General features: G+C 46.6%; 2 protein-coding genes and 1 long non-coding RNA gene across 8 annotated transcripts in view; 1 reads left to right on the top strand and 2 right to left on the bottom strand.

The window, feature by feature from the left end:
• MYO9B (myosin IXB) overlaps positions 1-3,629 on the bottom strand; it is an 84,191-nt gene extending 80,562 nt beyond the window's left edge. For 4 of the 6 annotated variants that reach the window (XM_075611232.1, XM_075611231.1, XM_075611234.1 and 1 more), the window contains exon 1: positions 3,318-3,627. The gene's annotated coding sequence lies outside the window, so the exon portion shown is untranslated. Of the gene's footprint in view, positions 1-3,317 lie in introns of all 6 variants that reach the window. The other 2 variants (XM_075611236.1, XM_075611237.1) reach the window with 2 other exon arrangements.
• A 92-nt stretch (positions 3,630-3,721) lies between these two features.
• HAUS8 (HAUS augmin like complex subunit 8) overlaps positions 3,722-27,352 on the top strand; it is a 32,671-nt gene continuing 9,040 nt past the window's right edge. Inside the window, exons 1-6 of the mRNA XM_075611238.1 lie at positions 3,722-3,923; positions 5,109-5,185; positions 21,003-21,049; positions 24,514-24,625; positions 25,469-25,582; positions 27,175-27,251. Coding sequence (XP_075467353.1) covers positions 3,910-3,923; positions 5,109-5,185; positions 21,003-21,049; positions 24,514-24,625; positions 25,469-25,582; positions 27,175-27,251 — 441 coding nt within the window. The 5' untranslated portion in view covers positions 3,722-3,909. The remainder of the gene's footprint in view (positions 3,924-5,108; positions 5,186-21,002; positions 21,050-24,513; positions 24,626-25,468; positions 25,583-27,174; positions 27,252-27,352) is intronic.
• On the bottom strand, positions 7,281-15,319 carry LOC142501379 (uncharacterized). Its single transcript, XR_012803482.1, has 2 exons — positions 14,854-15,319; positions 7,281-7,614 (listed from the first exon to the last, which is right to left on the bottom strand). It is a non-coding gene; the product is annotated as an uncharacterized LOC142501379 (long non-coding RNA).

Raw genomic sequence — 27,352 nt, 5'->3', positions numbered from 1 at the left:
ACCTTGAGCAAGTCACTATCTCCCTGTGCCTCAGGCACCAAAAACATAGATTGTAAACTCATCTGGGCAGGGACTGTGTCTGTAACAATCCTATGCGCTGCGTACCGCGCTCTATACTGTAATTGTGAAGCGCGTTCTCTTGGGAGAATAACATTATATGAAATAAAAAGTTATTATTATTATTATTATTATTATGCGTAAACACAAAAAGCCAGTTAAACAAAATAATAAAATGAACGTGCGGTACTCCGTGTGTGTAACAAAGACAAGTGGTGTTATTCAGTACCCTCTAGTTCAGAGGTGGCCAACTCCAGATTTTCAGGATATCCCTGCTTCAGCAAGGTGGCTCAATCAGTGCCTCAGTCAACTGAGCCACCTGTGCTTAAGTCGGGATATCCTTAAAACATGACCTGTATGTGGCCCTTGAGGACTGACGTTGGTCACCCCTGTTCTAGTTTGTCATACTTTATTTACTACTCTACAGCTGAAAGGAGGTGTTTAACCCGAAGCGTAGCTCGTCCCTCTGGAAGAAAGGGTTAACAGATTTGCAAATTCAAAAAGTTTAAGGTTCTTGTGACTATTGCAAAACCCCTCAGAGAGAAGAGGAAATCTTTCAACAGACACGCACTGTGAAAAAGAAAAGAAAAACAGCATGATGGGAAGTGATTCATTAAAGGCCCCGAGTACAAAACCAAACGACACCCCAAATGCACAGCAAGAGCGGTATTTAAAAAGCAGAATTGCATGGTCGTGTCCCAGAGCGTCACAATGGATAACACTGTATAAGCATGTGTGTGCATACACGGTTGGGTATATCACTGTGTGTGTTTAGACTATACATTACTGACTTTGTGTAACAGTCTGTGTATGCATGCGTATCTGCATAGGGATCAGTGTGTTTGTGAATTTGTGCAGTGGTTAAAGAGCATCAGGAGTTGGCATTAGGGATGAGCCGCTAGAAAGGGCAGAGGACACCATTAACCCCCTTATGCCCGAGGGACAAGCAACGCATTGGTTTGCATGTTATTATACCACTCTGCATGTCATCGAGTTGCTCTGCAAAGCGTTGCTGGTGCCTCTAGCAGTGAAGGGGTTAAGGCTGAGTCGCAGAATGGGAAGTAAGGGGGGAGGGGTTAAGGCTGAGTCCCAGAATGGGAAGTGGGGGGGGGGGGGGGGTACATTTTACAATAGGGATACATTTGTTTGGGCAGAGGGGGATGAATTGCAAGCCTCTCCAACCCCCCCCCCCCCCCCCTCTCCAAGCTAATCAGCAACTAGAAAGAACAACATAAGGGAGTTAATTAGCTGCAGCTATGAGCTCCAGGGCCTGTGTAACTCAGCAGGGATAGGGTTTCAAATGAAGGAGAAACATGCACAGTCTGAAACCTTACACATGCCCCCCCCCCCCCCCTCCTCCTAACAACTTACAAAGGAGTTGTGATACAGTGAAAGCAGTCAGACATGTAACACCTTGTCCTGCATGTGATAGCCCTAGTTTCGAGCAGTCGTAGATGTGCATTAGAAATTGCAGCATTACTGTGCAATCGTCCCTATGGGTTATTTCCTCATTGCCTGTGGTCTTCTGTATGATTATCTAACACGGCTTAAAAAAAAAAAAAAAAAAAAAAATTATATATATATACATATATATATATATATATATATATACATATATACATATATACATATATACATATATACATATATACATATATACATATATATACAGTATTCGACAAACCTATACATTTGCTCGCCCTGGGCGAGTGGATTTAACCCCCGAGCGAGTAAATATTGGCCCAAGCAGCACACGTTTGGTACTAGGTGGCGAGTAGATTTTTTTGTGTGGCGAGTAGATTTTTTGGTGATTTGTCGATCACTATATATATATATATATATATATATATATATATATATATATATATATATATACAAATATAACTGTATGCTCATCTGCATGTCTTAGGCAGGTCTGCAACCCCGACTTTCCCCATTATCACCCAGCATACAGCACTTCCACTGCAGCAAGGGATTCTGGGAAATGACATGCAAATGAGCACACATATACATATATATATATATATACATACATACATATATATATATATATATATAGGTCGACAAATCACCAAAAAATCTACTCGCCAAACAAAAAAAAATCTACTCGCCACCTAGTACCAAACGTGTGCTGCTTGGGCCAATAGGAGCTCGCCACGATGTTAAATCCACTCGCCCGGGGCGAGCAAATGTATAGTTTTGTCGAACACTGTGTAATATATATATATATCAGTGTTTTTTTGTTGATGTTTGCAGATTTTATTAGCTCTGTGCTGTACCAGCTCTCCCCCTCAATTCTATATGGTCACTCACTAATTTGGGGAGGCCGTCGCGCTCCCCATCCCCCTTACACAGTGGGGTCGCCCTCACCCCACTTCCACAGTGGGGTCGCCCTCACCCCACTTCCACAGTGGGGTCGCCCCCCCTTGCGGGGAGACCGTCTCGAACTCTAACCCCCTTCCACAGGGGGGGTCGTCCCCCTCACAGGAGGCCATCTCGCACGTGTCCCCCGTCACAGTGCGGTATCCCACCCCGTGGGGATTCCCCCTTCACGTTAAAGTTCTCCCCACCTGTCACAGTGGGGTCCCCCCCTCGCGGGGAAGCTGTTTCGCCCCTCATCACAGTGGGGTCCCACCCCTCACAGGGTCGCCGTTTCGCCTTTCGTCAGAGTCCCTCCCCACCTCGTCACAGTGGGGTCCCCCCTTCGTGGGGATGCCATTTCGCATCTCGTCACAGAGGAGTCCCTCCCCCCCCTCGTCACAGTGGGGTCCCCCCTTTGCGGGGAAACTGTTTCGCCCTCACAGGAAAGCCATCTCGCCCCCCCCCACTTGCGTGGAGGTCGTCACGATTCCTGTGCAGTGTGCCCTCCCCCCTTGCCACTTTCAGCGCAAGTCTCACTCAATCACAGGGCCACTCACTTCTAAAGTCACACTCATTTACAGTCAGCCTCAGACAGATTATTAAAGTCTCCCAAAACAGTCTCCACCCTACGCACCAGGCCCCATCACACCCACTGTCTACATTCAAAACGTACTCGCTAAAAAGTACATTTTCTCCCCCAACAACTCACTCTTCTGGATCCTTTGCCGCTTTTCCACCCCAAAGATCAAGGTGCTTCTTTAGCACATCGACTACCCAAGAGTAGCTACTTAATTTTTAAACCATTCTCCTCACTCTGACACAGTAATATCATATGACTAATGTTATGGTATAGGACATGACTAGCACTATTAGAATGACTATTCCCCAGTTGCACTTACCTCACACCCCTCCATGTCTCCCTCTCCTCGACCATCCTCCTGCGATACCAGATCTGATAGAAACTTTGCAGCCTTCCCCCTCCTTCTCCCCCTGTTTCTCAGTCTTCCCTCCTTGCAGCACAGCCTATGTGGTGAGGGGGAACCCAGGTGTCAGTGCCTGAGGCCTACTTCCTCTGTCTGGGGGGGAGGGGAATGTTTTTAAGGGGTGCTCCCCTTTCTCAGGCTATAGAGAATGAGAGGAGGAGGAAGCTCTGCAGTCAGCACACTACTCTATTCACCACTGACCCCCACCTTACTTCCTCCCCACTTCGTCACAGCCCACAAGACACGCCCCCCCAACTCTCTCCACTTCGCCGAGCCCTCGGATCCTCCCGTAGCATAGAGACGACGCGCTAGAGCACCCACCAAAGTGCCTGTTCCGCACCAAATTACCATAGAGTTCGCACCATAGGGAGCGCGCTAGCTAGAGCGTCGTTCCTTGCCTGCTGCATCAGCGAGTCCTCCACGCCATACACGGGGTGCAGTAACGCGTCTCTATGGTTTGCTGACTGCGCCTGCGCGAACTTTGTTTGTGTGTGGGAGAGGCGGGAAGATGGCGGAGGCGGGGTGAGTGTGTGCGGGACCGGCTTGTGTGGGAGAGCCGTTATGCTTAGATTTTAACCACGGATCCTCATTATTCAATGAAAGACGCAAGCAGGGTGAACGCAGGAAAACCACTCCTTTTGTAAACCATTCAACAATCTAATTGGTTTCCTTACACGCATGTAACCCTGCTAAAAGCAAAGATCTGACTGCATATGTTGCTGTGCAGAGTAATCAAATTGCATTTTGGGGGGTCTGAATGTGGACGTATTAGTCAAGTGTGAGGGGCTGTTTACCCTTTTCCCACCCTGTCCTTATCGGAGCCAATAAAGAGAAGGGGAGGGAGAGAGGGGGGCTTTGCCTGTGCAGACTCTTGTTGAACACAGTGCTGTCTCACAAAAGGGAGCTGCCAAAGAGAATCAAACCCCCTCCCAAGTCAAAACTCAGTGTTTACAGATTAACGTTATATAATTTACACTGAGTGATCATTTGCATGTCATTACCCAGAATCCCTGTCTGCAGTGGACAAATTGTATGCAAAGAGGTAATGGTGAAAGCAGGGATTGTGCAGACCTTTGTGAGACGGGAATGTGTGCACAAGTGACATTTTTATTTGATATAATGATTAAAAAAAACGTCACATTTTGGTCAATAAGTCATCAATCACCCAGATGTGACACGTCACTTAGTACAGGAGGGCCCCGGGTATACGACGGGTTCCCTTCCAGGGGACCGCCGTATAGTGAAAATCGGCGGAAAGCAGATCCGGCGATTTTCAGTTGTTTGCATGCGCAAATCGGCGTTTTTGCCGTTCTGCGCATGCGCGACCTATGGTCTGCGTGCGCGAACTACAGTCTGCATATGCGCGCCGGGCGCAACCGCCCATTCTGCGCATGCGCGACTTGGGATCCAAGATGGCAACCCCCTTCTCGGTGCCGCCATATTGGCGGATCGCCGAGAAGCGGGGCCCTGCTGTACGCTTTGCTCCCAGGAGAGACTGACCCATTAAACATGTCACACTTTGGTAATTCTCTGAATCCAAGATTACCCAAATAATCAATTTATTTACATCCTGGAATTTGCCAGCTGTCTAGCTGAAAAATGCAGGTAGACGAGTTGATTGTTTCTGTACATATTGCGTGTTGAAATGGGAACATGTTAGATTGTGTTCCTTTTTTCATATTTTATTTCAATTGAATTTGTTTGCAGGGTCATTTCATTGGAGGATGGATCACAGAATAGCTCTGGAGGCAGCAGCGGAGACGCAGCAATTAAGAAACCCAAAGGTCAGGCATATTTAATGTTGTCGCCTGTTAATTCTTTAACTCTGTGGTAATATCACTGAAGCTGGTGAATCCAGTTTGAATCCCAGTGTTATCTCACCTTGTGACCTGTGGCAAGTCACTTTATCTCCCAGTGCCTTTGGGATCAAAATTAGATTGTAAGCTCTCCAGGGCAAGGATGCATTGTGCCTGCAAAATCTTATGTACAGCTCTGTGGAAACTGTCAACGCTATACAATAAAAGATTTAGCATTGCAGACTGCTTTGGCAATTAAGGAGTTAAAGTGGCACAACATTTTTTTTTTTCTTTTTTAGTTATAGGATTAAAGCAAGGGGTCTTTGGAGTTGAACGGCATTGATTTCAGATCCGGGGGGCTTTCAGAGTTATTTGCCTCCGTCTGGTGTGTCGGTATCTCTGCAGGTAGCTGCTCCGACGGGGCTTGTTGGGGCTAACATAATTATTCTGAGGCCAGAGTCATGTGTAGTATGAATTAGCCCAGATAGCTTCAACTCGTTCCTGTAACAAGTACTTTGTCTTTTCTTCACTTTATTGGGGAAAGCATAGATTCACAAAGGCACTTGTGGGTGATGGTGTTGTGGGAGAATGTCTCTATGGTGAGTGTGCTTGATAGTGGGGAAAGGTGAAAAGGATGAGGCGTTGCCAGTAGAGAGAATAACAGAAGGTACCCACTCAGCCAATGTAGAAGGTAAAAGGAAGTGAGAGGGAATCTGGGTAGCAGGATAGTCTGGGGACAGACCATCTGTGAGCAAGGCAGAGGGGGAGAGCAGACTAGCCCATTCTGAAAGAGAGGCTGAGGTTGCTATAGCAGCTCACTGACTATGTACACAACATGTGTATCAAAAGGTTGCCTTTACACACGCAGCAAGCTGCTGGGACAGGGAAAATAACAGGCAGCTAACTAGGGAGAAATGAATCCCATAAGCTGCAAAGGGAGACAGAGGAATATGGAATCTAGTTCCAGGACAATAATGGCGACTTTAAATGTCCCGCGTCAGGCGGACCAATAGGAAGCAGTGACATCATCCCTTGCAGCTTCCTATTGGCACTCGTGACGAGACACATTTAAACACGAAGGTGATACCGGCACCCCAATACGGAGGTAAGTGTCTTGGGAAGCGGGGAGTCCCAAGAGTTGAATTGAACACGGTTCCGTTCCAGAGACCCCATGCTTAAACCTTATAACAAATAAACTGTCACTTGTTGTGCTGCTTTAAAGGTTCAAGCCCAGTTACATCATTTTACCTTTTCACAAATGTCCTCCAGCAGTTTTGCTGTGGCCCGGTAAACACGACCCACTTGTGATTTTTCCTAGGAACCCATCAAAGGTCAACCCGAATCCCTGCAGCGGGGGGAGCATTGTGCACTCTTTAATGTGTTTTGTATATCAGGGGTGGCAAGCTGCAGTCCTCGAGTCACCATCAGGTCAGGTTTTCAGGATATTCCTGCTTCAGCATAGGTGGTGCAGTCTTTGACTGAGCTACTGATAAAGCCACTTGTGCTGAAGCAGGGATATCCTAAAAACCTGACCTGTTGGTGGCCCTTGAGGACTGGCGTTGCCCACTCCTGGTATATATATTTCTGTCAGTCTGTTGCTGTGTATTTTTGGAGTTGGGCTCTTCAGGAAAAGTTTTTAACAATGACAAAAATACTAACCATTCCACTGTGAGAGGCGCCTGCAAGATGTTTAATGTACGAATGTTTTCACCTTATTGCAAATCCAACATAGGTTTTTAAATGCAACTGGGGCTTTGAAAAGAGCCGTCATTTTAACTTATGAAACCTCAAAGATGTGTGCTGACTTTTTGTTCCTACGACAAGAGTTAAAAAGTAACCTACAAGCCCCGTACAACAAAAACATGCCAGTCATCTTTTCCGAGTTGTACAAATAATAAAGGCTGTTTGCAGCATCTCCTTTGTTCTCTCTAGTCTGGAGTTAATAATGTTTGTTGTATATGGGAATTCAACGGTGTTGGTAGGATTGAAAAGCAGCTTTGTTTTGCGATCTGATGGCGCTGCCTTGCACAGCCCTCACACACAGGACACTGTTTATGGCAAATAAGTGAGTATTTCCACAATAAAAGATTAAATGAATTGAATGTTTTGGAAGTCGGGGTGCGTGACGACGGGCTTATTAAACATCCCCCTTTGCTTAACCTTCTTATTCTCGAATTGAAGTTCTGTCTGATTTTAGAACAGGTAGTTGGGATATTCAGGCCTCATGCAATTGTGGCTCGAAACCGAACAATTAGCATCTTCACTGCCTCACGCACGTAGCAACATCAATTGGTTTTTCAATCATGTGAAAGTACTCGGTCATTTAACATCCTGTCTAATTATTTAGCTTTTTGCGTTTCAAAACTCCAGGGGTTCAGACTGAGTTTGTAGCATATTCACTTCCCAAAGGTGGACAACTATTAGAGAAAAAACAAAAGGAGCGCAGAGAAGGCAGGGTGTTAGGGAGATATTCCACATTTAATGGTACATAGTGAACATAAAAAACTTAATTTGGTACAGCCACATAAACGGTAAGGGTCCCTCACACTTCTGACGTCAAAGCAGCGAGCTCTACGTTATCCCCTCTACTCGACACAAACCGGATCACCACACGATTGGCGAACCCGAAGTGAACTCGGATCGTTCTTTCCGGGTCAAGTGGGATATCTCGTTGGAGTATACAGCTTAGCTAGAGTTGCACTCCCACAAAAAACGTCTTTGAAGAGATTCCAATTCCGCATAAAGTCACAGTTTTTTCCATGAGTAGTATTGATATTTTGGTATGTCCCTGATCTGCAAGTTCTGTTTTAAAAGAATTACCCACTGGCCTGTAGTATTGATATTTTGGTATGTTTGAATATCAAAAGGTGTTTTTTTTTGTTTTTTTTCTCCCCCTCTTAACTGTGTGCTGCTAATTGACCAACTGGAACAGGCTGATTTATTGGGGAGGGCCATGTGACTGCTTTAGCTGTATAAAACCAATTCCCCCCCCCCCCTGCATTTGCAGGGACTGCATTGGCATTATATAGTGAGGCATTTTAAAGTGAGCTTTTTAAGTGAGAATATATAGTTAGACTACAGTTTAACTAGAGGAGGACTGGAGACTTCATCTTTCTATTAACTCCTCTACTCAAGGCAACAAACGGTGAGCTTATATGACCACACTATGATCCCATGCTTGTTTGCCTGCACAATTTAACCCCCCCCCCCCACCCCTTTACAACTTATTTCACTACAGCCTCTCCCAAAACTGACTGCACACAACTACCTCCCGCACTACTACTAACTCAGCCCACTGCATAGACCCAAGCATTGCAATGCAGAAAAACATTTGACAAGGAACAGGCACACCCCTGCTGTCTCAATGCACACACCTGGCTCAAAACAGCTCCATACAGCATTACCTACCTCTGCATAATGAACCTGCTTTTTACCTCCACTTTGTTTTTTCTCGTGGCTTGATGGAAATGTTACTCCCAGTATCCACTACAAATTCCCCTCTCCTGGCACATGCCCAACATCACCATACACCCTGGATTACTCAAAAGCCTTGCACTATCTACTGAATGTTGGTGGAGAACCCTGAAAACCAGCACACTAACCACCGCTCACTCTAATGGCAAACATCATAAAGTTACAACTTGCAAACAACTACTCAAATTTCTACTCATACTATTACTCTCTTTAGCAGGTGATATTGAACCTTACCCAGGCCCTCCCATTTCAACTCTGCCCCATACCCCTGAGAATACCCCCTTCAAATTCCAAAAAGGGCTATCTGTCGCCCATATAAATATCCGGAGCCTGCTGCCCAAACTGGATGAACTAAGAGCATGGTGCCTCATGCATAAACCCAAAGCCATCGTTCTCACAGAAACATGGCTAACCCCTAAAACCCCTGATGCACATATTGCCATTCAGGGATACTCCATTTCTAGGAGAGATAGGTCAAAGAGAGGAGGAGGGGTGTTATTTTATATTGCAGACACCTTACAATTTACACTGCTTAATTGCCCCCCAAGCCCACCCTCTTTTGAAATCCTAGTTGGCAGAATGTGCCTCCCCTTTTCTAAGCCCATCTTGCTGGATGGCATCTATCGCCCCCCTAAAGCCCCTCTACAATCCCTGACTGATATCACCCAGTTTCTTGGCTCCATTTCCTCTCTGAATGAGAAGAGTGAGCAGCTAGTTCTTGGGGATTTCAACTTCAATTGGCTTGACCCTAAAAACCACAAAATCCAAATAAAAATCGATTAACCTATCGCAACTGATTTCCCAACCCACACAGACAAACCTGAAATCGCACAACCATTCCTTAGTTGACTGGATTCTCTCCTCAAATCCCAGCAGAATCCAATCCTCTGACATCCTTCCTGACATTTTCAGTGACCATGCAAAAGTGTACTGTGTAAGGAAAATTAAACCACCCCAATCAAGCCCTAAAGTTCTCCTCACTAGAACATTTGGAAACTTTAACCCACAACAGTTTCTGGCTGACCTTACCAACTGCCCTTGGCACAGAATCTATTTAATTCTCGACCCTGATACTGCGCTCGACTATTTCCAGTCCGAGTTCTTAAAACTCTGTGATACCCATGCTCCACTACGCAGAATAAGGGTACGGGGGCCCACCATCCATGGGTTACACCTGACCTTATAACACTCTACCAGTTCAGGGATGCCTTGTGGAAAAGCTACAAAGTAAATGGCACTACCAAGGATCTCAATCACTACAGATACCTGCGGAATATGTGCACAAGGCAAACAAGGCATGCAAAAGCACAATATTACTCTGACCATCTCCACCAAAATACATCAAACCCAGCTAACTTCTGGAAGGTTATCAACAATATATTCCAGCCTTCTAACCATCAACAGCCAAGTAATATCACTAAGGGGGATATTACTGTGACAAACCCCACTGACATTGCAAATGCATTCAATGATTACTTTGTGGGGTGTGCTACTAACTTATTAGCGAAACGCACCACAAACCTGAATCTCATCCTGGGAGTACCCATATACTATATAGCCCCACCCCCTCCCAACACTGCCCACAATTTTCAATTTGGCCCAGTATCCGAAGAGGAGATTACCCAAGCGCTCCTCAAATTAAAACTAAGCAGCCAATGTGGACCTGACTTACTACAATCTAGGTTCCTAAGACTTGGTGCCCCAGCCATTGCCAAACCAATTGCTTCCATAGTCAACTCTAACCTGTCTGCAGGCCATATCCCTAAGACCTGGAAAACTGCCAGAGTTGTCCCAATCTTCAAAAGTGGGGACAAAAACACTGTCTCAAACTACAGGCCAATCTCACTTCTCCCAATTCTATCCAAAGTCATGGAAAAATGTGTCCACTCCCAATTAAGCGATTACTATACCAAGACAAATTTCCCTAGCCAATTCCAATCTGGCTTTCGCCCCAAACACTCTACCGTAACTACCCTGCTAAAAGTTTGCAATGAAATCCAGTGTGGAATGGAACGTGGTCAACTCACTGCTGCAATATTCCTAGATTTTGCAAAGGCTTTTGATACTGTTGATCATGCTATCCTGCTTAACAAACTCCAGAGCTCTCGAATAGGGCAGCATGCTTTAAACTGGTTTCAATTCTACCTATCAGGTAGATCCCAACATGTGTCCATCTCAGGCTCTAACACCAACCCCCTGGTTATCACCTGTGGCGTCCCACAAGGCTCTGTTTGGGGTTCTCTTCTCAGTGTTCATCAATGATCTTCCCACAACTTGTAAGGAAGCTTCAATACACATGTATGCAGATGACACAATCCTATATGCACACAGCCATAGCCTCTCTGACCTTCAACACATACTTCATTCTGACTTTTTGAGACTCGAAAACTGGATTTCCCAAAACAAACTGTTTTTAAACACGGACAAGACTGTAACAATGGTATTTTGGGACCAAGACTAAATTTTTAAAGCTTCCGGTGACAGAGCTCCAGATCAGAACCATAGCTAACACCACCCTAACTCCTGTTACTAGTTTTAAATACCTGGGCATATGGTTTGACTCCCACTTAACATTCGGAACGCATATTGATACCCTGACATCCAAAACCTATACCAAACTAGGTGTACTTTACAGGAACAAATCCTCCCTAAGTCTGCTGGTCAGAAAGCGTATTGCACAGCAGATGCTAATGCCAATTATCGACTATGGAGACATAGTATACGGCTCTGAACCCCAAACCCACCTTAGAAAACTTGATACCCTCTATAATTCAATCTGCCGTTTTGTTCTCCAATGCAACTACAACACACAACTGCAAAATGCTCAAAGAACTAGATTGGTCATCACTCGAGTCTAGGCATAAAGTTCACCTTTCCTGTCTTGCCTTCAAATACTTTCTGGGCAAGCTACCCATCTATCTGAACAAGCTCTTCACCCCGACCACATGCAGCACTTATCATCTGAGATCAGACTCCAAAAGACTGTTCATGGTCCCAAAGCTCAACAAAGTATCCGGCCGCTCCTCCTTCTCTTACCGTGCATCCCAAAACTGGAACAACCTTCCTGGACTCTCACATCCACCACCAGTTTAAGTTGTTTCAAAACTAAGGCTGTCTCACATTTTAATCTGGTGTGTAACTGTTACATACACCTATAATATACATCTTCTCTAAATGTGCATGCAATGTATATAATGTATATCCTGTTCATTTATGTAACTGTATTTGTAACCATGTATTATTTGTCATATTAACTATGTCCAGGACATACTTGAAAACAAGAGGTAACTCTCAATGTATTACTTCCTGGTAAAACATTTTATAAATAAATAAATGGGGGACGCTGGGGAAAATGGGGAACGATGGGAAGATCACGGGGGACGCTGGGGAAAATGGGGAACGATGTGAAGATCACGGGGGACGCTGGGGAAAATGGGGAACGATGGGAAGATCATGGGGGACGCTGGGGAAAATGGGGAACGATGTGAAGATCATGGGGGAAGCTGGGGAGAATGGGGAAACGGTGGGAAGATCATGGGGGACACTGGGGGAAATGGGGAATGATGGGAAGATCATGGGGGACGCTGGGGGAAATGGGGAACGATGGGACGATCATGGGGGACGCTGGGGGAAATGGGGAACAATGGGAAGATCATGGGGGAAATGGGGACCGATTGGAAGATCATGGGGGACGCTGGGGGAAATGGGGAACGATGGGAAGATCATGGGGGACGCTGGGGGGAATGATGGGAAGATCATGGGGGATGCTGGGGGAAATGGGGAACGATGGGAAGATCATGGGGGAAATGGGGAACGATGGGAAGATCATGGGGAACGCTGAGGAAAATGGGAAACGATGGGAAGATCATGGGGAACGCTGAGGAAAATGGGAAACGATGGGAAGATCATGGGGGACGCTGGGGGAAATGGGGAACGATGGGAAGATCATGGGGGACGCTGGGGGTAACGATGGGAAGATCATGGGGGACGCTGGGGGAACGATGGGAAGATCATGGGGGACGCTGGGGGAAATGGGGAACGATGGGAAGATCATGGGGGAAATGAGGAACGGTGGGAAGATCATGGGGGACGCTGGGGGTAATGGGTAACGATGGGAAGATCATGGGGGACGCTGGGGGAAATGGGGAACAATGGGAAGATCATGGGGACGCTGGGGGAAATGGGGAACGATGGGAAGATCATGGGGGACGCTGGGGGAAATATGGGAAGATCATGGGGGACGCTGGGGAATATGGGGAACGATAGGAAGATCATGGGGGACGCTGGGGGAAATGGGGAACGATGGGAAGATCATGGGGGACGCTGGGGAAAATGGGGAACGATGGGAAGATCATGGGGGACGCTGGGGAATATGGGGAACGATGGGATGATCATGGGGGACGCTGGGAAGATCATGGGGGACGTTGGGGAAAATGGGGAACGATGGGAAGATCATGGGGGACGCTGGGGAATATGGGGAACGATGGGAAGATCATGGGGGACGCTGGGGAATATGGGGAACGATGGGAAGATCATGGGGGAAATGGGGAAACGGTGGGAAGATCATGGGAAATGATGGGAAGATCATGGGGGACGCTGGGGGAAATGGGGAACGGTGGGAAGATCATGGGGAATGATGGGAAGATCATGGGGGACGCTGGGGGAAATGGGGAACGATGGGAAGATCATGGGGGACGCTGGGGAAAATGGGAACGATGGGAAGATCATGGGGACGCTGGGGAAAATGGGAAACGATGGGAAGATCATGGGGTACGCTGGGGAAAATGGGGAAACTGTGGGAAGATCATGGGGAACGATGGGAAGATCATGGGGGACGCTGGGGAAAATGGGAAACGATGGGAAGATCATGGGGGACACTGGGGAAAATGGGAAACGATGGGAAGATCATGGGGGAAACGATGGGAAGATCATGGGGATGCTGGGGAACATGGGAAATGATGGGAAGATCATGGGGGACGCTGGGGAATATGGGGAACGATGGGAAGATCATGGGGGATGCTGGGGAATATGGGAAACGATGGGATGATCATGGGGGACGCTGGGGAAAATGGGAAACGATGGGAAGATCATGGGGGACGTTGGGGGAAATGGGAAGATGATGGGGGACGCTGGGGGAAATGGGGAACGATGGGAAGATCATGGGGGATGCTGGGGGAAATGGGGAACGATGGGAAGATCATGGGGGAAATGGGGAACGATGGGAAGATCATGGGGGATGCTGGGGGAAATGGGGAACGATGGGAAGATCATGGGGAACGATGGAAGATCATGGGGGACGCTGGGGGAAATGGGGAACGATGGGAAGATCATGGGGGACGGTGGGGAAAATGGGGAACGATGGAAAGATCATGGGGGACGGTGGGGAAAATGGGGAACGATGGGAAGATCATGGGGACGCTGGGGAAACGATGGGAAGATCATGGGGGACGCTGGGGAAATGGTGGGAAGATCATGGGGAATGATGGGAAGATCATGGGGGACGCTGGGGAACGATGGGAAGAATTACCCACCAGCCTGTAGTGTCTGGGAGCTGCGGGAGGAAGAGGACTAGGCTAAAGCTGGAAGAAGCTGAACGAAGGCGGTCTCACATACATGTGGAATTGGACTACTATTAGAGGAAACGCAAATATTTATTTAATATTTCTATGCAATTTCAGCAAGAAAAATAGTTTTGGGGCAATCTAACTGGGAATTAAAGGAGATTAAAGCATCTGTAGCCCTCTTTCCCTCTAGTGTGAAGGGTCTACTGGTGCTGGCGGTACCTGTCGGCTCACAGGGATCTGAGGCTCCGCTACTGGGAGCCTGGGGAAACAAATATACTGAGTGGCAGCGCCTCCACCCGCACGGGATCCCAATTGGATGGGATAACCCCGAGCAGGAACTATTAATAACAGTACACAGATTATAAGAATAACACTGATAACTTTTACTGTGAGCAATAACCATAAACCACATACATGCAATAGTAATACTAATGGTTACAGCTATACATCGCCGTGCAGGGCGTAGTCCCACCACCGTGTACCCCCACACCGTGTCCACAGTACCAGAGGTGTCCCTTGGTCACTTCACCCAATAAGTGTCCCCAAAAGATGCCCACCCCTCTAGGCTTGATCAGCGCCTTACTGTACAGATGTTGGTGCACATTTGGTGAACGGTACCTGCTGGGTGTGTCCACACCCGGGCCCACTAAAGAAGAGAAGTAGGGGATCCGCCGATCCAACGATATCCTCCGCTGGATGGGATGCCTCCCTCTGGCGTGACCCAGCAATGATGGTCGCTCCTTCTCTTGCAGTCTGGTTCCAGTCTGCAGTAGCGATAGTTCAATGAAGCAGCTGTGGCCCTAAGCTTCTTATACGCAGTGGAAACGTTGGATTTCATGCTGGATTAAATATATCTTGTTTTGCAAAGACCGAGTGCCTGGACTATCTTTCTTGCCCTAAGCTAGCTAACCACTAAAAGGACAGGATCCCTAACTGAAGTGGCCTTCCCTAGAGCAGCCACAATCTTAGGATGAGTTGGACCTAACTGGGGCCTAGGGGATCACTGGCCTAGTGCAGAGGGTCACAGACCCCTGCACCTATACAACCTCCCCCAGCTGTTTTCCAGTTCCAACTGCCAGCAAGCCCTCAGAGCGCCAAATGTATCAACTGCCTCAGCAGGGAATCCTAGCACTCTATTGGCCAGGTCTAGCCACCTGACTCCGCAATCCTGTGGCCTTCAGGGGGCTGTAGTCCCCGCGAAACCCTCTTATCATTGGCGCCGCTGCGCTACCTGTAATGGCCGCCGCAATACTCCCTGCGCATGAGCGACCCTTGTAATGGCTGCCGCGACTCGGCAGCTACTGCGTTTGCGTGCGCATATCTAACATGGCGGCGCCCTGAGTGCACTCTGCTCCGGAGCTCCGGTGATGCTCTCGCCCAGCGCGACGGCCCCCGCAGCAACTCCCCTTCTCCCAAGCTGCAGCGGAGGTAAAAGTCAAACCGGGGAACCCAGGCCACACATCTATTTATTTATTTCTAGAAATGTTTTACCAGGAAGTAATACATTGAGAGTTACCTCTCGTTTTCAAGTATGTCCTGGGCACAGAGTTATTAAAAAAATACATGGTTACATTAAAAGAACAGGGTTATCTCCCTATAGACATTCCCATGTCTGAACTTAAAAATATACAAGCCCACATATTCCGATTTATATGGAATAACCGAAAACCAAGAGTTCTGAGGTCGGTTTTGTTATCTCCCAAGCTGAGTGGGGGACCAGGAGTCCCTGACGTGATAAAATACTATCAGGCAGCCCAGCTACGCCAAGCGGTGACTTGGAATAGCATCCCGGCCCATCATGTTGGCTTGAGATAGAATCCCACTATGCGGCGCCTTTACCCCTATCGGCGATCCTATGAGTTCAGAATGATAAGGAGAAAGGGTATAGGAAATACGATCTGGGAGCAATGAGGTGTACGTGTGGCATTTGGCTTAGAAACAATGGGAAGTACGCCCTGTCGACCACCCCCTCTCAACTTACCCCCATCTTTGATAAACCGAACTTCCCGCCCGGGTGCTCTGAGACAATTTCAACAATTCCAATACCTCAATATTAGGAGGGTAGCAGACTTGCTGAAGAAAGAGGAAATCCTGTCCTTCCAAGAGCTCCAAGCTAAATATCAAGTACGAGACCTCAACCCGTTTAAATTCCTTCAAATGAGGCACTTTCTTATAGCACTCTCCCAAAACGCCAAATTTCCCAAACCGACCAAATTTGAGTCCCTCTGTATTAGTGGTTTGTATCAGAAGGGATTGATCTCAGAGATCTATAGGGGATTAGAGTCAACATCGGAGAATCCAAACCACGCATATATGCAAAAGTGGTGTGCAGACCTTAACCTATAACTATATGGACGATTGGAAGGATGTCTGGGAGGCAGCCTCCAGGACCTCAATTTGCACGATTACAAAAGAAAATATCTATAAAATTCTATGCCAGTGGTACCTAACCCGAGTAGACTGAGCCAGATCTTCCCCGGCACGCCAGATCTGTGCTGGAGGGGATGTGGTCAAAGAGGAGACATGGCCCACATTTGGTGGTCATGCCCAGAGATCCAGGGGTTCTGGTCTAAGATCCAGAAACTACTCTGTGAAACCTCGGGGCTAGAAATTCCCCTGGACCCTCTGACCTTTCTGTTGGGAAAACAAGTTGATGGTCTTCCCGCTCCCCTAACCACACCTATCTCAGCCATTCTAACTGCTGCAAGGTGCTCTATCGCAGCCGCTTGGAAGCAGGTAAAAGCTCCCTCAAAAAATACGGTCACTAAAAGAATTACCACGGTTATGACCATGGAAAAACTTAGTCATGCTCACACAGAACATTTCCCAGTTCTACAACACCTGGGGGCCATGGCTAGACAGCTGAGGCCCAACTTCCCATAAACAAGTACCCGAACCAGTCGGCCCCTCCAACAAGAAAAGGTTTAAAAAGGTGTCGGTCTCACCCCGCCCCCGCCCCCAGACCTTTCCCCCATTCTTTGTTTGTCAACCACACTACCCTGCCCCTGTCCGTCCGTCGTCCGCGTCTGTCCCGCGTCCCCCCCCCGCCCCCCCCCCCCCCCCCCAACAAAAAAACGAAAATGCCTTTTTGGATTCAATGACTGTAAATTATTTGTTATGTGCATACGAACGTAATTTACCTGTATATGTTCCCTGTTTGTTTCCAATAAAGGGAAGGGGGAAAAAAGAACAGGGTTATACAGTGTATTTATTCACAGACATTTCATGGACAGATAGACATCTATGTATAAATCTCTCATGGTTTAATATTAATTTTATCCAGAAATTGTCTGGGTGTGTTAAATACAAAGCCATTTCTCTTTATAATACATTTTGACATTGAATAAACATTTTAGGTGCCCCCAGAAGGGTTTCACCATTCTATACGTCAGTGGTTTTCAACCTTTTTTCGTTAAAAGAACCCTTTAATTATATTGTGAAATTCTGCGGTACCCCAACCCTCTCTAATAGCGCTTCTGGGATCAGGTTCATTTTAAGGAACCCCAACCCTCCCTAATAGCGCGTCTGAGATCAGATGCATTGTAAGGAACCCCAACCCTCCCTAATAGCGCGTCTGAGATCAGATACATTGTAAGAAATGCATAAGAATTTACCATTTTCAAATGACCTGAAAATTGCAGGGAACCCTTTAGGGACGCTCAGGGAACCCCTGTTGGAAAAACTACTATACGTGAAACAAAGGGGCCTTTAACACACTACTCCCTCCTGGAAGCAAGTAGCTGACTAATTTGGTATAATGAGCTCATGCGTCCTGTATTATTGTATTTATTTATCTTCTGGGCTGTAATTTCTCATAAGTAGTTTCCTCCAGGCCATATAGGGAGTGGTCTACCCTCCGTTCAACAGGAAGCATTTTATTTACAAGTGTCACCTATAGGAGGAGGAAAATGACCCATGGTGCTTTGTTGCGATAATGGGACGTACAGATCTGCGAATAGCAGGAAGTTCAATGTTCCGTACCCTGAAACAACACTGCCACCCTTTGGGCAAACTAGAATACTGCGCTTTTAGTACCGGTATAAGGAATCAAAAAGATTAACCTTATTGATGTCAGAGGAGCTTGCAACGCATTGCGAATAAAACATGTAGCAGGAGCCGGTTCCGAGGATCGAGGGATGTTGCGGCGGCCATCTTGCTGTTGGCGCCGCGTATGTACCAGGGACTGTGTGTAGCGCGGCAGCCATGTTGCGGTTGTCGTCGCCGGAAGGAGGCAGCGAGGCCAGTCCTTGGGGAGCCGTGGAAGGAGGAGGTAGTGTCCAGGGAGCAGTCAGCTTCCTGGACTATGCCAGATCTTACCCCCTAGGCACCAGGTAGCCCCCTCACGGTAGCTGAGTGTGTGAGGGATCGCCCCCAGCATAGTGATTACCCAATAGTAAGATATCTCCGCAGAGCAGGACACCGACTGTGCTGTAAGCTACTCCGGCTGGAGACAGCACTGCGTGCACGGACTGGTTGTGAGGCGAGAGTGGTTGGTGTCGGAGACCCCGCTGCATGGAACCTGACCACCCCCATCTTGGAAGCATCTCCTGGTTAGGCCGTACCAGGAAGGTAGAGTGCACAAACAATACTTCGAGGGTAGCACTGCCCTCACATATACACTTGGGACAAGGGAGGCTGTGATGGACACAGGATTACCGGTGCCCAGGGTACTCTAAGTATTGGGGGGAGACAAGCACCCTTACTACTGCACTGTTATTGTATTGCTGTGTTGCATGTTGTTCTCTCTGCCATACTGTGGGATCACAGTAAAGACCTATTGCATAACCTGTGTGAGTGTGATTTCTGGGGTATACAGAACAGTTATACCGGTTCCCGTGAGGAGCTATTCCGCCAACGCTGGGATCCTCACGGGTGGAGGCGCTGCACCCATTCACTGAAGGCTCCCCTCATGTGGAGATTTAGCCCCTGTAAGCCAACAGGTAGCACCGTAGTGCATAACTCCTGCAGTTTCCTTTAATGGTAAGGAAGGGGTGTTACACATATAACATACAAATGATGATAGACTTTTACATTAATCTACTCATATATTCCTGTCAATCAATTCTGTCTGGTTTGTAATGCTCTGCCGGGATAGATGGGGAATTAACAAGCAGATTATATATTTTTGAAGTGAAACTTCTTGAGCGGCACCTACCACATGAGCAAAATTCAGTGGCAGTGAATGGATGGGAACGGAAGTCAGTGGTGACGGAAGTGACGTCACTGCTGGCAGAAGAGGCCATCAGCAACATTCACTGCCACTGAATATTGCCAGCTTCAACCAGCAGGAGGAACACACACACCCGTGAGCCGCCATACACACCTGTGAGTCGCCGAGCACACCCTTTCTCCCCGCCCCCCTCCCCCCCCCCCCCCCCACAGTGAGCCTCTTCTCCCCCCCTCCCGCTACCGAGTGCACCCCTCCCCCCGTGAGCCACATCCGTGTCCCCGTACCCCTGCCGGAGGGAGAGAGTGAGGTGTGGGCTGCTCGGGGGAGGGAGGCGGAGGAGGAGGAGAGTCAGGAGATAGGGTGGCAGGACCCTGAGAATAACTCACACTGACTGACACACACACACACACACATACGCACGCAGACTGACACACACAAGAAATTCAGTTACTATAAATATAGACGTGCAAATGGCTAAAACACGCGTTCTAAGACAAACTTCTTTGCGTTTTGGCACTGAAATTGTGTTTTGATTATTTAAAAACATCACCATTACAAATACTATTTCTGTGACACAACAGGGACAAAAGACAGGAGTTTCACTTAAAATGCGCGTGATCAGCACACCCAACTTTTTTTTTTTTTTGCATAATATCAATTGCAACATGTATAACTCAAATGAAATGTAACTAATAGTTTACTGCCAAATTTCTTTAATAGGGGAAGTTCAAAAACAATAGTTTCTTCTGAAGCACTTCAGTGTAATCTGCTCCTAGGATTGCATTTCCCTGAATGAACTGTCGTACTTGTTTGTGACTCGTGAGAAATGAATGTGTAATGGTTTGGAAGCTGGGAGGGGTGGGATCTCTGGAGCTGAAACGTTCTGTTTCCCGCTCTGAGGGAACACCCTGGTTCCTGAGATACAAACCTGGGAAGGTGGCACTGGTGCAGAGCTCCCTCGTTGTGCAGTCCGATAGGAAGCAGTTACCTCTTCCTATTGACCAGCAAGATGCAGGGGTGGCCAACAGGTCAGGTTTGCACGATATCCCTGCTAGAGCACAGGTGGCTCAATCAGTGGCTGAGTCAAAGACTGAACCACCTATGCTGAAGCAGGGATATCCTGCAAACCTGACCTGTAGGCGGCCCTTGATGAGTGGAGTTGGCCACCTCTGATGCAGGGGATTAAATAACCAGGACGTAACGGCGCTACTATTCCCAGTATGTGTCTCAGAACCAGTGTGTCCCCGGAGCTAAAATGAATGTGTTTCCACACCAAAGTCCCCTTGCTTCCCAGCCACGTTAAAAAGAGCGGGAGCATTTAACATGGAGTGCACCTTTTAAGCATATAAGCTACTTCTATTCGCCTGTTTGACTAAAGATGGCTTTGTAACTACTTTGCATAATATAACTAATAAACAGTATACTTGTCTCTTTGTAAACAAGCTGTCATTGTCCTCCGATCCCTTTCCTCCCTTTAAGTAGTGAAAGCATCCCGGTAGGTGCGGCAGTGCGTTGGAAACACTGTTATATTAGCCCCTGATCACCTCCGTAAAATGAGTAACTGTTGGTTCCTGAACACTCCTCTCTGTATTCACAGGTGGAAAGGTTGTGAAATCTCGTTACATGCAGTATGACAAAAGTCAGGTAAATATTCTTTCCCTAAGTGACTCATGACTTGCTTTAAAGCAGCAGTTCAAGCAATATCCTATGTGTTTTTTTTTAAAATAAATCAGTTCTGTACTATGGGAAAATACTTGTAGCAATTTTTAATGTATTCTAATGTAACAAGCATTTTTGTTTCTATAGAAACCATTTACAAAGTCACACCCTTTCCCCTTCTGAGACAGGCTCTGGCTCTTGAGCCCCGCCCTCTCTCTAGCAGTGCACCAATTGTATCTAGTAACTGCCTGGTCACATGATCTTTCCCACAGAACTTTGCATCGTGGGTACTGATCTGCAGCAATAACTGAATTAAATAACCCTGAGCAAAGCGATCGATTACTGGCGAATTGATCGATCTGCAACTTGGCTAATCCCTTGTCAGTGTGCAGATTTTATTGATGCACATATCGAATGGAAAGAAATATTATTTTTATTTTATTTTTTAAAACGTCATCTTGCGCTGCAGTTTTAAAGCCCGTCTCTGCTAATACACTTGTTTTGCAGGTTTATACGAATGTTTACCCCCGCTTCAGCTTTACTATAGAACAATGAAACTGGTGCTGCAAAGGGCGTATAACTTAATACATAGTGGACAGACAGAGCCCCTGTAGATAGCACTCTGTTTCTGTATGAACTGGTGATTTATTTAAAATAACTTTATTAATTGACAATATCGTTAAAATATTGGGGTTTAAAACAATGATTAAATGATGCCAAGTGTGGCTAACTCTATGGATAGGTGTATCCAGAGGAGTATACAATGGTGTATTAATGCCCAGTGTTAGGGTAATTCACTGGCCCTAGTGTTCCTCATATGGAGAGAATGGGCTAGAGTTCTTGTAATAAAAGTAGCGGCTGTGTGGACCACAGATGTAGTGCCCCAGTATTGAAATACTAGTAGGTGCACTAGTTGATTGGACCTGTACTTAGCTGCTTTTGGGCTGCAGCTATTGGTACATTATAGACTTGTGTATACAGATCTAGGTCCACACAGCCGCTACTTTTATTACAAGAACTCTAGCCCATTCTCTCCATATGAGGAACACTAGGGCCAGTGAATTACCCTAACACTGGGCATTAATACACGATTGTATACTCCTCTGGATACACCTATCCATAGAGTTAGCCACACTTGGCATCATTTAATCATTGTTTTAAACCCCAATATTTTAACGATATTGTCAATTAATAAAGTTATTTTAAATAAATCACCAGTTCATACAGAAACAGAGTGCTATCTACAGGGGCTCTGTCTGTCCACTATGTATACACTTGTTTTGCATGAAGTATATAAAATTACAAGATAAAGCCGCAATCTCGCTACTAGTTTTTACAGGGGATGCTATTTTGAACTCCGGGGACACCCTTGACCTAAGAAACCTCCTGTTTACTATACATCGCATATTCATGGACCATGTGAAGCGCACTGTACATAAATGGTGCTATGTAGATGGAGATATACATACCTGGTTTTAAAACTTCCTTTGGGTGAAAACAAATAGCTGCCAAGTCTCGGGCCAATAGGAAGCTACTACATCATCATTGTTTGCGGTTTCCTATTGGATGCCAATATAAATCCCCTTTAAAAACCAGGAAGTTTTACCGGTAACTGCACCTGTAAATATCTCGGGAACCGAGGTTTACCCTGAGCTGAAAATAGCACAGTTCAGCTCTGGAGGACCCCCTGGTTCCAATCCTTTTAAAAAGATGGGGTTCATTGGGGGGGGGGGGGGGAGAGGGGGTTGCTTCTTTATCTGGCTGGTTGTAGCAAACTCCCTTCTCGCTTTATAAACTGATTATAAACTGCGCTACTTCCTCACCACTTGCTAGTTTACCAAAAAGCAAACTTTGCTATGTTCCTGCAGGAGCGTCTTGTTTTATGAATAATGAAAGTTTTGTCAACCAGGCGCCTTCAAAACAAGAGTTCTCTTATTCCACCGGAGGGTGCTGGTGCTTCAATTGTAGGAGCACCGTAAGAAGCGGCTAAAAGACAGTGACCGCAAAATGTGGCATGTGGCATTGCTGAAGATGACATCTATTTTTATTTTTTTTATTTTAACTACAAAACACAGCCTGGTTTACCAAAACATTTATTTTAGTGGAACATCCTATTTTGTTAACCATCATCCGAAAAATGAAATGAGCAGCCGCTCCAGGTAATCGATTTTTAGTACGAAAATCTTTATTTGCTATATTGTGAAAACGCCGCTGACCTCTCTCTCTGTCCTACAAACTGGAATCATTGTGATCATTTGTCTGGGATCTGTACCAGGTTAGAGACTCTCTGTTCTCGTTCACCAGCCAGACAAAACCAGAAACAAAACGGACATGTTCAAAGCAAGGGTTTGAATATTCAGAGAGCGCTCTGGATATTAAGGAGAATACTTAATCATTCCAAAAGCGAGGGGACATTTTTGACATTTTTACTAGAAGACGACCCCTGACAAACCCATTGACCTGAATTTGTGGTAGGGTGTTCAAACGGCAGAAGACTGCTTCGTAATATATAAACCTCTTATGTGTGCGGTTGTATGTTCATCATAAAATAAGTTGCTTTTTATGTATATAGATCTTGGCTTCTCTAACCAATTACATCCATCTTTTTTGATGAGTTACCTTTTCTATTTGATGAAAGGAACCCCTCAGAAACGTGTGTGTATATATGTGTGTGTATATGTGTATATATATATGTATGTATATATATATATATATATCTCTCTCTCGCAAATGGAAATATTACTGTATGTTCATTTTCATGTCTTAGACAGGTCTGCAACCCTGTCTTTCACCATTATCACCCAGCACACAGCACTTCCACTGCAGCAAGGGATTCTGGGAAATGATATGCAAATGTGCACACAGTGCCACCTTTTGTCTCAAGCTCATATTACACGAGCAACCCTTAAGCCAATGCATGCTGCTTTAAACACAGCTTTTAAGCCTAGGCTGGGGTGAGATGCAAAGCCAGTAAACCCACTCTCAGACATGTTTCAACCTTGATGGGTATCAGTCGGAGGTTGGTTGTATGCTCCCAGAATCCCTTGCTGTAGTGGAAGTGCTGTGTGCTGGGCGATAATGGTGAAGGACAGGGTTGCAGACCTGTCTAAGACATGCAAATGAACATACAGTAATATTTCCATTTGCTATATGCTTTACTGTGGAGGGTTTTTGTCACTTTTTTTACCCACCATAACCTTAATAAAATATATATATACACACACACACACACACCTATAGTGATTTTTACTTATGAATGTATGTATATACCTATACAGTGATACAGTGATGCAATGTGAACGCGAGGAATGGTATAACAGACATGAAGTCAGCACATGTAATGTACACGGTGCAGTTTAAAGGCAAAATAATACCTATTAATGCAACACAAAAACTTCCTTTTTCAGTAATAGTTTTTCTTTTCTTCTACCTGTTCTGTCTTCTCACAGAAAAATGTGGCCAATACAACCATCTGCCCAGGGAACAAACCCCCTGAGAAAACAGGGAGTGGGACGCCTACCCGCAGATCCATCTTGCCACAGAGGTTTAAGGCGCCTCAAGGTGAGCAGCGAAGCACAAGCCCGTCTCGTGAAATCTCATAAAAGCTAAAAGGTGCAAGGCAAGAAGTTCCAGCGCACCGATGATTCGCAATAGTTAGACAGGTTGGTTGCAAATAAATTGGGGGAGATCCCGCCAATGTCGTTTCTACGCTTTGCACACACCCAAACCTGTGACTATCCAGGAATGAAAGTGTATTAACTGCAAATAACCGGGTGCAGAATGTGATCCTTTTTAGTGACCTATTATGGGGGAGCTCTCCGTAATGTGACATTTGGTCCAAATCTTTCCGGGTCCCAACATTTTGGGGTGCGGCCCTTACGACACCCATAAAGAGCTTTGATATTAATAATCTAATTGTTTTTCCTATTTTGCACTGACAATGTTCGTGGTGCTCTGCCTTTATGCTGGCATAATCAGACTTCAGGCATAATGCACAGGCACAAAGGCGAGCTGACACAGTCGAACGGGGTTCAACCACTTTAAAGACAGCATTCTTATCCTCCAGTCTTCAAGCCCCCCCCTCCTACCCCTTAAAAGGGGTATCCCTGCTTCAGCACAGGTGGCTCACAGTCCCTGCTTCATCGCAGGTTGCTCAATAAGTCCCTGCTTCAGCACAGGTGGCTCAATTAGAGACTCGGTCTGATTGAGCCACCTATGCTGAAGTAGGGATATCCTGATAACCTGACATGGGGGCTCAAGGACTGGCGTTGAGCGCCACTCTCGTACACTTCTCCTTTAGCCATATTAGTTCAGTAAAGGGTATTCGCTGCCTGCGCGATAAGAGAAGGTCTCCACTTGCCACGTAATAATACTGCTTGTACTCTCTGCAACTGTGTGGTTTAGGCGTGGCTCCCATTGCTTTGGATGCATCACTTTTTAGCAAAGATGACCTGCAGTCCACGTTGTTAGAAGGCCACAGGATCGCCCGGCCAGACTTGGACCTGTCTGTTATCAACAGTAAGTGCAGTCCTGTTCTGTAATCCTCACACTGCCACACATTGCTCTGCTCCGTCTGCCAGCGGATTATTCTAACAATATGGTCTACCAGGAACCAATACACTGAGGTTAATGTATAACCCTGTTCACCTAATGTAACCATGTATCTGTCATCATTACTCTGTGCCCAGGACATACTTGAAAACGAGAAGTAACTCTCAATGTTTCACATCCTGGTAAAACATTTGATAAATACAGCTTAACCCCGTTATAGCGCGATCCGCTATAACGCAATTTGAGCATGGACCCCGAATTTAAAAACAATATATATATTTATTTATTTTTGCACACTGCACACACTCCCAGCACACTACACACACTCACAGCACACTGCATACACTCACAGCACACTGCATACACTCACAGCACACTGCATACACTCACAGCACCCTGCATACACTCACTGCACACTGCATACACTCACTTCACGCTGCATGCACTCACTGCATGCTGCATACACTCACTGCACGCTGCACACACTCACTGCCCGCTGCACACACTCACTGCCCGCTGCACACACTCACTGCCCGCTGCACACACTCACTGCATACACTCACTGCACACTGCACACTGCATGCACACTGCACACACTCACTGCGCACGCACACTGCACACTGCATGCACACTGCACACACTCACTGCACACACTCACTGCACACTGCACACACACTCACTGCACACTGCACACACGCACACACTCACTGCACACTGCACACTGCACACACTCACTGCACACTGCATACACACTGCACACACTCACTGCACACTGCATACACTCACTGCACACTGCATACACTCACAATACACACACCACACACAGCCCCCCCCCCCCCTACCTTTGGTGTCACAGCCCACCTTTGGGTGCATCGTGGGGCTGCTGGGGGGGGGGGGGGAACGGTGCAAGGCTGCATGGATCCATGGTTGGCTGCTGAGGGGAGTGCGGGAAATTCTGGGAAACTACAGTGGCTGTTAGGGGCCATGTAGGGCTGCCGGTGCCTCACTCCTCCTCCTACCCCCTCCTCCCGATCGGGCGCGGCGGCCATTTTTTTTTTTAAATTAGCGCGACTCCAGTTATAGCGCGGCTGGATCGGGTGGCCCCCGAGGACTGTGCTATAACGGAGTTGAGCTGTATCTAGCTTGGAAGAAAGTCCTATGTTTAACAATGAGCCTGCGCATTCAAAGAAGTTTGTGAAATCTTCTTAGGTTTCTTCATTTTACCGGGCAGCGAAGGGTTTAAAAGTCAGAAGGACAGCATATTGTACAAGCTTCCAAAACTGACGGAAACGGGCACTATCTGAAGAATAACCCGCTCCCGTCACATGTTCGCTGACGGGTATTTGCCGCATGGAAAATCCCAACCCTGCAAATGTCTCTGTAGATGACATGGGAAAACATAAATGCATATCAATGACCATGAGCTGAATGACTTTCTGCGTGCTTTGTGTACGACACTGAAGGATTAATACTGAATGAAGTCTGTATTAAATGTTGAGTGGAGGTTATGCTGACATGCAGGTCATGGCGCCCCTTTTGTTTACACATTATTATTTCAGATAAACCCACGCAGAAGCACACCCCAAAGTCCCAGATGAGCGCTGAGCAGCGGAAACCAAAGAAGGAATCCACTCCCGTAAGTTCTCTTTTCGGGCTCGGTAAGACATTACCAGCTGTGGTGGGCTCAGGAGATTTATAAGAAGGGGGCCCCAAGTGACAGCATGGGGACACAAGCAC

The sequence above is a fragment of the Ascaphus truei genome, chromosome 8 (assembly GCF_040206685.1).
Source record: "Ascaphus truei isolate aAscTru1 chromosome 8, aAscTru1.hap1, whole genome shotgun sequence".
NCBI classification, from domain to species: domain Eukaryota; kingdom Metazoa; phylum Chordata; class Amphibia; order Anura; family Ascaphidae; genus Ascaphus; species Ascaphus truei.
Note: the sequence above shows the minus strand (reverse complement) of the source record. Positions and strands in the feature narration are given on the sequence as shown.